Source organism: Coturnix japonica, unplaced genomic scaffold (genome assembly GCF_054131305.1).
Source record: "Coturnix japonica strain WE unplaced genomic scaffold, WE-NBRP24 Scf045, whole genome shotgun sequence".
Classification (NCBI taxonomy): Eukaryota; Metazoa; Chordata; class Aves; order Galliformes; family Phasianidae; genus Coturnix; species Coturnix japonica.
The window spans coordinates 284,790-293,483 of record NW_028188948.1 but is presented as its reverse complement, the minus strand read 5'-3'; the positions used below and the strand labels follow the sequence as shown (position 1 = coordinate 293,483).

At 42.8% G+C, this 8,694-nt stretch overlaps 2 protein-coding genes across 2 annotated transcripts; both read right to left on the bottom strand.

Moving 5' to 3' along the window:
• Positions 1-158: 158 nt before the first annotated feature.
• On the bottom strand, positions 159-1,898 carry LOC146752411 (obscurin-like). Its single transcript, XM_085531893.1, has 2 exons — positions 1,248-1,898; positions 159-603 (listed from the first exon to the last, which is right to left on the bottom strand). The coding sequence occupies exons 1-2, from the start codon at positions 1,495-1,497 to the stop codon at positions 269-271; spliced, it is 585 nt and encodes a 194-aa protein (XP_085388019.1). The 5' UTR covers positions 1,498-1,898; the 3' UTR covers positions 159-268.
• Positions 1,899-3,785: 1,887 nt separating this feature from the next.
• LOC146752410 (myosin-binding protein C, fast-type-like) lies at positions 3,786-8,140 on the bottom strand. The gene is made up of 4 exons (XM_085531870.1): positions 7,872-8,140; positions 5,854-6,025; positions 5,130-5,234; positions 3,786-4,231 (listed from the first exon to the last, which is right to left on the bottom strand). The coding sequence occupies exons 2-4, from the start codon at positions 5,864-5,866 to the stop codon at positions 3,786-3,788; spliced, it is 564 nt and encodes a 187-aa protein (XP_085387996.1). The 5' UTR covers positions 5,867-6,025; positions 7,872-8,140.
• Positions 8,141-8,694: the final 554 nt, after the last annotated feature.

Below are 8,694 nucleotides of genomic sequence, written 5' to 3'. Positions count from 1 at the left end.
ACAGCTAGATGATGTGAAGGCCATCCCTTCAGCTTATACTTAGAGGATATTTGCTCCCACAGTTCCCTCATCAGATCATTCCTGATTTACTGTTAATGGAACAAGCTGTAGTGAGATGCCCATTTCCAACACTACCCCAGTGCTTTGGGTAGTTCTCACATTTGTGTAAAATGTTTCCTCCTTTTACTTATTTTTAAGAGAAATTCTCAGTGCTTTGAGGTTCAAGTAGAAGGTTGCTATTCACTTTAACCATATTATGAGTTAGCTCTCACGACAATCTTATCAGAAGACAGTTGAAGGAATCAGGCCCCAGAATCTCTCCCATCTCATTACCTTTCACAGACAGAGAGGCTTTGGAGGTTAGACCACGGGCAGTAAAAACGACTTCCCCAGCGTCAGTAGGAGTCACACTTTTGATAATGAGAGTATATTTCCGACTCACGTTAGAAGCTTTAAATCGCCCACCACTTTCCACTCTGCTTCCAGTCAGTGTCCACTTGAACTCATCAATGCTTTCATGGGACAGAATGCATTCAAAAGTACAATCTTCTCCCTCCTGGATTTCAGTGTTTTTCAGCCATTTGGTAATGCCACTATTCAGCTCTGGAAGGTAAGAGATAGGTTAGTATGAGGTTTATATGGAGAAAAGGCATTTGTGACTGACATGAGTAGCAGTACTGGTGTTTTAACTCAGGATTTGCAGAACATGGCTGCGTTCCTTACTGATGTATTCTCTAAGACATTCTCCACTCAGAATTACCAGAAAGCTATAAAAAAAAAGAGACGTGAATCTCTTGTCTTTGCTCTGGAAGAACTACAATTAGAGCAGCTCAGTCCATGGAGCAGAATGAAGATTCAATGAGCTACAGAGGGAACAACCTAACAGAGAGGACAACTCTAGGATGCTGCGTGAGAAAAAGGGTTTTGCCTATGACAAGAAATTAACTGTTTCTATTAGCTAATTTGTTACCATCCTACCCCTACTGGTGTTCAAACGATTTCTCCATTTTAGGGATGTTTAGAAAGGAAATATTTCCAGGACATTCTTGACATGTTTGGTGATTTTCATGGCAAAATGAGATACATTTACATCAAAAGCAATGGGAATTTTCCAGACATCACTGTGCTAAATTGCAGTAATACACTTCTATTGTAGAAACTAGTAAGGCTCGTGGGGGAATAGGTGTAAGACATAGTGACCATACTGAATGTGCTTTTAGCACTCCTTTACTTTCCACAGTACTTACCCTGAATGCCGACCTTTGATTTGGCAACATCACTGCCAATATCACAGGTATAGAAACCTGCATCTGACTTCTCAAGGTCATGGATAAAGGGACATAGGGTCTTCCCAGACTGTACCAGCTCATACTTGTTGCCAGAAGTGAGCACAACACCGTCCTTCTTCCACACTGGTTTGACCTTCTCTTTAGAGACTTCGCATTCCAATTTAATCACACCCCGCTCCTCACCAAAAACATCATCCAAGGACTTCATGAAGACAGCAGGGTTCTCTGCAATTAAAAAGGCAAAACAGAACAATGTGATACAGAAGTTGAGACATTTCCAGTTGCTTTCAGATTTTTAAAGAGGGATAAATAAATCTTTACCAGTACTGATGACATCAATATAGAACCTAAAGTGGTTTCATGTCTGTTGACTGAATGCACTTTATGGAATTCTGAACTAATCAGTAGGAGAATACAGGGAACAGGAGGGACAGCCTGCATTGCCGGTGGGTGGGACTGATATCATATGAAGTAATTGGGATGCAGCTCTTCTAAAGCTGGAGAGCTGGCATTGCCCTCACATGGAGCAGAGCTCATACAGCAGGCCACAGGATTAAGAGGATTAGCTGCTGAACAATTTTGATTTTCCTGTTTTATTGACTCCTTTTATCTATCTTCTATTTCACACATCAGATGTTTATACTGGGGAAAAAACTTCCACCAAATGCAAAAGAAAGGAGAAAGAGGAAATCCTTCAAACTCTGAGCGCATAGAGTAAAAGAGCTTAATTGCTGGGGAGAGCAGATTAGAATCACAGTACCCATAGAATTGGAGGAGACCCTTAAAGGCCATCTAGCCCAGATCCCCTGCAATAAAAAGGGACATTCACAGCTAGATCAGGTTGCTCACAGCCTGGTCATTAGTCATCCCAGAGGCAAAACACACATTGAATGATCTCTCCTTCAGTCATAAATCCTTGGAGACAACAGCATTGACACTGCATGTTACTGAAGCAGTAAAAGAAATTGCTCTTGTAACTCTCCTTGTGCTAAATAAAATGATGATAAAAAGCAATGGAATGCTTTGGCAGGACACCAAAACCATCCTCCTTCCTTGATATCTGCTGCAATGGAACCTTCCACTGGAAGAAAGCCTCTGATGACTTGTCACCCCAGAGAGGTCAGCTTTAGAAGCAGGACTGCTGCACAATAGAATGAACTGGAGCTCCTTAGCATCTCTTACATCCAGGAGGGGTGTGATCAGACCCACCTATCACCTTCAGGTGCGCTTTCTGACACCTTGTCTGACTTCACTGTCACTGTGCCAGCATCCTCAGGCTTAACCTGCTTCATTGTCAGTGTGCAGCAATTGCCAACGTTCTTGATGTCATTGTAATTGTTGGTGTAAAGGAGGTTGCCATTCAGGAACCATTCCACGTCCTCGTCATCATGGGACAGCTCGCAGGAGAAGACAGCAGAGCTCTCTTCTTCAATTTCCACATCCTGCAGGTGCTTCGTTACTTCTACATTGCAGGCTGTGGGGAAACAAGGTGAACTGTTACCACTGTTACTATAAATCATACTGGGATGTGGTAGAATGGTAGGACTAGATGATCTTTGTGTAATCTTCTCAGTGAACATTATACGTTTATAAATTTAGCAGGAGAGAATGGCAGAAATCAACCCCAAGAAGAGAAATCTGAGGTGAAATAGGACGTGGAAGAGGCCACCCTCCCTGCTCATACCTTCAGCTGTCAGCGTGGCCTCAGTCTCTGCAATTCCTGCCTTGCACTTGTACACACCAGCATCATCGGGCTTCAGCTTCAGAATCTTGAGCTCTGCTGAATGCTTATCCCTCTTGATCTTGTACTTCTCAGAGGGCTTGATGAGTGTGTGGCCCTTGAACCATTTCACAATTTTTGGAGAAGGCCTGAAGTCACAGGACAGGATGACAGAATGACGTTCCAAAGCTGTCTTGTCCTCCAACTTCCTGGTGATTTCTATATGGTAATCTGCAAAGCAGGGGTGGAAGAGAAGAAAGGATGAGGACAATTGGAAGAAGAGGAAAGTCTCTTGCGTGTATTCCATTCCAATTAATGTCATGTTCACAATGGTTCTTTGAACCACTCTAAAGATAAAACAAACGATTGTCTATAGGGAATGCCATTGACTACATTTCTATAAAGTAATACTGTATATTATCTACCAAATGCAAGGTCCAGCTCTTGTTCTGTGCTCCCACAAAACAAATTGCTCCCAATTGTTGAGGCTTTTATTCAAATAAGAGTGAGTTGAGTTGAATAAGAGTGAGTTGAAAATATAACAAGTACTTTAGGATGTGAATGGAGACTCTTACGCTGGGGACAACAGCAGATAAAAAGCCTGCAAGTTTCTTTCAGATGAAATCAATGACAAACTGCTTCAAATTTAGGTGCTACCAAACTTAAACTTGTCTAGTTCAGAAATACAATTAATTTCACCTGATCTGACTTCTTTGGTATAGCCAAGGACAAAACCTCAGCTCTGTAAATCTGAATAGTAAGCACATCACAGCTATTCAAACAGATCTTTTACTGAGATGCAGCTGTCTCATTGATTGTCCAACGGCTTTGAACTGGAAATGGAGCAGACCCTCCAGACACACACACAATATTTCAAAGACCCCAGTGAAGGAAGACTGTACGTTAATTAATTCTTCATCTTCATGATGTAAACCAAGCCTGGATATGTTACCTCTGACAAGCAGATTGGCTGTGGATTTTGATTTGCCAATTGAGAACTGAATGGTGCTTGTCATATCAGTGGTGGTTTTCGGTATGGTCAGCTGGTGGATGGTGCCTTCTTGCTGCATAATCAAGTTTCTGCCAGCCTGTAAGACTTCCCCACGTAGATACCACTTGGGAGGTTTCACAGAAGGAATGGATATCTCGCATTCAAATTTGGCTTCTTCAGGCTCAGTCACATAGTCATCACACAGCTCCTTCACTAGATTAATGGATTGCTCTTTAAGAAGGATGGAACAAGAGAAAGCAGAGATTTAGAAGGAATGTAAAAAACCCTTACATTATCACCCCACTTACTCACGTCAGCATTACTGCACATGAACACTACACCTATCAGCTCAGAATGCCTTAAAACATCATTAAAAAATAATAGAAAGAAAAGAATGTTGTTAAGAAGTCAGAGAATAAGACTGACAACCTGAAAAGAGCCCAGATCTTCTGATTCCCAGTCCAACATCCAAATCAAACCATGACCTTCCCATCCCGATATCAAACTCCTCGCATTACGAAATGGAAAAGAGGTTCAATGAAACACGGACATTGATAATTACTTTGGTTAAATATAGCAACTTAGCTCTGAACAACAAGTTTTCACCTAGTAAAGGTCTCTGTAGCTCAAATGTAATGACTCTACTTAGGAGAAATTCATTTTCCAGGAAGTTCTTGCCCTTATAATGTTAACAGTGGCAAAGGTGGGGACTGAACTCTTGAGTAGTGTGCTAACTCAAATGTCTCCCTTTTCTTTATCACACTTAACATCATATATATACCCTAACATTGTATATATTAAAAAAAAAAAAAAAAACCCTGTGCTCTTTTCAAACAGCAAGAGAAAATGAAGAAAAAGTCAAGCTATGTTTTTTATCCCTCAACGTTCAAACACAAATCTGAAGTCTAAACGTAGAAAATCAACCTCCTAAGAAAATAATCTGTTTTACTTAGCGAAAGTAAATTGCAAAAGAGAAGCTGGATATTTTGTGGGCAGAAAGGTAGGTAGGTAGAAGTTTTTATTTCTGTGAAAGGTCCTGGTGGTGTTTAACTTCCTTGAAATTAAAGCAAAGGATGTTAGCTCATTTATAACATAATTTAATCAAAATTGTCATGAGAAGCATAATTACCTTTAACTGAAAGATGGGCACGAGATTCTGCCTTTTCTGCTAGAGATTTTATTTCTGCTGCATCCTTGACTTGGACACGTGTGTAAGTCAGCGAGTAGCTCTTTCCTGAAGCAGAGAACCACAGAGTCACTAAGGCTGGAAAAGACCACTAAGGTCATCTAGTCCAACCGCCAGCTCATCCCTACCAAACTGTGCTCTTGAGAGCAAACCCACAACTACACTTGGCTTCCTTGAGCAAAGAGCTCTGAGGCACGTGGCCAGGCTGAGCATCATCCATCTGGTTTCACAGCATCACTGCCTGTTCTCTCATGTCAATGAAACCACACATTCCTCCACGTCCACATCCCCACCAAAGCGTAATCTAAACATGGCTTCTACAAGGACTGACCAAATGTGGCCGCCGTCACCTTCAAAGTACCTGATACAGAAGGATCACACTCACTGTCAGACAAAACCTCTTTGGAGAGGTGAACTGACTGCCCTGTTCACCCCCACTTTCGAAATAACTGCACTCATTTCCTACCTGCTCCCGGCAGTGTGGGATGGTGGGATAGCATCACACTTCCCACACTAAGCATCCCACCATGTCACTTGTTCCACCCTAACCTCAGTCCCAAAACAAAAGGGGAACTCCCTTCTGAACCTTCTTCATTTCAGATGTCTTATATGCTTGATCTCCAACCCACCCCCCACTCAGGAGAAAGATCCCCCTCTTACACCCTACCATCTTGCCGCATACTGATGTTGTCATCAGCCTTCAGCTTGTTGTCCTCTTTGTACCACTGGGTCTGAACCTCATCGTGTGAAATCTCACAGACAAAAGATGCACTCCCATATTCATTCACTTCCACATCTTCCAGTGCTTTAACAATCTTGATATCTCCAGCTGTGAAACACTAGAGATATATTTGTCAGGGTATTTCCAGAACTGAGTGCAGCATCTTTTCCTTACACATATTTGCATAGAAAATAAGTAGGATTATGTTTTATTCTAAACCATCATCCATTCCTGAGTCATTTCTCTCTTCAACACAGTCAATGCATTATTGCCATTGAACTAAAAGATAGACTTACTAGCTACAATGGAGCTCCCTGCAAACAGTTTTCATGGAAACCAGAATCTCATTTATTCTAAAACCTTTCAAGCAAAATTAAGGGTAGAAAAACAATAGAACTGAATGAATCTTTAAGGTCATTTAGTTCCAGTCCCCCTGCTATAGGCAGGGACACCTCCCTCCAGACCAACTCTTCTCCTCAGGGTCAAGGCTTCTCTCAAATCATTCTCCTCTAAGCCTGTGCCTGTGCTTGGGATTGCCCTGACCCAGGTGCAGGGCCTTGTACTTGGCCACACTCAAGTTCATGAGGCTGCCAAGGGCCCACCTCTCCAGCCTGTCCAGGTTCCTCTGGGTAGCATCCCTTCCCTCTAGCACATCAACAGCACCGCTCAGCTTGGTGTCATCTGCAAACTTGCTGAGGCTGCATTTGATTCCACTGTCCTTGTTGCCTACAAAAATGTTAAATAACACTGGTCCCAACACCACCCTCCACCTGGACACTGAACTATTGACTGCAGCTCTCTAAGTCTGACCATCCAGACAGTTCCCTATCCTGCAACTGGTCCATCCATCAAAACCATTTTTCTCCAGTTTGGTGACCAGGATGTCATGCAGGACAGGATCAAATGCTCTGCACAGGTCCAAGTAGATGATGTCATTTGCTCTCCCATTATCCACTGATGCTGTTACTCCATCATGAAAGGCCACCAAGTTTGTCAGGCATGGCTTGACTTTGAGGAACCCATATTGGTTACCACCAATCTCCTCATCTTCATTTTCCAAACTATGCCAAGGAGAACTAGACAGAACTCTACAATGTCGTGTCACTACAAACCTGTCTGAATCATTGGCTTCTCTGCATGCTCATCACTAGTCTCTCCTTAGCTTGTGTGCCCACAGTGTATAGGGAATGTCAGCCACAAATCTTACCTAGGGGACATCTTTGCTTCAAAATCCCTTGAACATCACACAATCCCTTTTAACTCTCCAGGTCTGCACTTATTTGTGTCAGAATCAGACCATATTTCTGTGCTGCTATTTCCCTTTCCTTCTGAAGGGCCTGGATACAACTTGGATTAACCAGAGGAGCAGAGTTCCTGCATAAAACAGCCTGTACTGAAACAGCAACTCAACCTGGTTGCAGACTGAGAGAGAAAATGAGAGTTCACCACCTGTGAATAATGAGACTTCTCTTATTTCCCTGGGAAGTAATGCCCACTTTTTTACTTTGACGGAGCTCCTTCCCATCATAGAAGGGAAAATATCAAGTCAAATCTACATTAGTCCTTCCATCTCTGCACTCAGCAAAGGGAGCCTTCAGATCTATGCTTAATTCACCCAATTCCCTAGAATTAATGGAACTGTACTTACTGGAACATATGCTGAAGCTTAAGCACAGTGCAGTGTTTTCAACATGTAGGAATAGCTATAGAACATGCATAAATTCTGGCTGACCTATGACAGCTTAAAGCACTGCGGAGGACTGTTAACAAGCCCGTTTGGACATCACCTTGAATAAATGACGTTATCCCCAAGTAAGGGAAGGAACAGCTGAGCACCGGGGAGGTGCACAAAGGGCCAGAGCAAACTCTCACACTGTCAGGTGCAAAGAAAACTGAGATTTCACCCTAAAACCCAGTTCACAACAAGGCTACAAAATCCTGGCTGAGAATTTCTGAATGCTCACCAGTTGTTTCCAGCTCGAAGGTCATCTTCTGGCCAGCAGCCTCGCAGATGTATTCTCCAGCATCTTTCTTCTCCAGCTGCTCCACAACCAGACGCCGTGTTTTGCCCACACATTCCAGTTTGAACCTTCTGGAGGAGGCAAGCAGTCTTCCATCCTTGTACCATTTTACTTTGGTTGTATCCTGTGCTACTTCACAGCTGAGGGAGGCACTTGCTGCCAGGGCAGCACTCACCTCTTTCTGCACCTGCTCCTGGTTTATAAACACAGGTTTTGGCTCTGAGGGAAGAAAAGAAAAACAGAAGGACTGAAATGAGACCATCTTGCAGGTTTGTATGTACAGGTTGGAACAGGTTTAGGTTACCACTTGTGCCCAAACTAATAGCCTTCACTAGAGAATATCAGCTCTTCTGTTGAAACAAAGTGTCAAATCTAGGCAAGAAAGAACCTAGGAACTGAAGGAACCAAAAGGGTCCTTGAACACCATCCCATGGTTGCAAGTCACTATGCAAACATATTGAACCCAAAAGAACATCTGTCCTGCAGGCAACCAAAACCTGAGTTCCTTTTACTTAAGACCCACTGTGAAACATCAAAACACATAAACATGTGATAGTCAAACCACTGGCTGCCTTTTCATGACCCAGAACAGTACTCCTGGCTTCCTGAACAGACTCCTCATGGCCTCTACCACTGCCACAACTGTGACTGTCAAAGGCACAAAGGAAATATGCTCACCAACGCAGTCCTTTCTTCTTTGTGTGTGATTTGCAGATATCTATTTTACTTTGAGCTCTGGGAATAGTCAGCTCTACCAGGTCTCTTA

Excerpts from the sequence above, each read along its gene's own strand:
- LOC146752411 (XM_085531893.1), bottom strand. The coding sequence starts at position 1,497 with ATGAAGTCCTTGGATGATGTTTTTGGTGAGGAGCGGGGTGTGATTAAA. Across the intron at positions 604-1,247 it reads ATCAAAGGTCGGCATTCAGG|AGCTGAATAGTGGCATTACC; the intron begins GTAAGTACTGTG and ends CTTACCTTCCAG.
- LOC146752410 (XM_085531870.1), bottom strand. Across the intron at positions 4,232-5,129 it reads TGCCCATCTTTCAGTTAAAG|AGCAATCCATTAATCTAGTG; the intron begins GTAATTATGCTT and ends TCCTTCTTAAAG.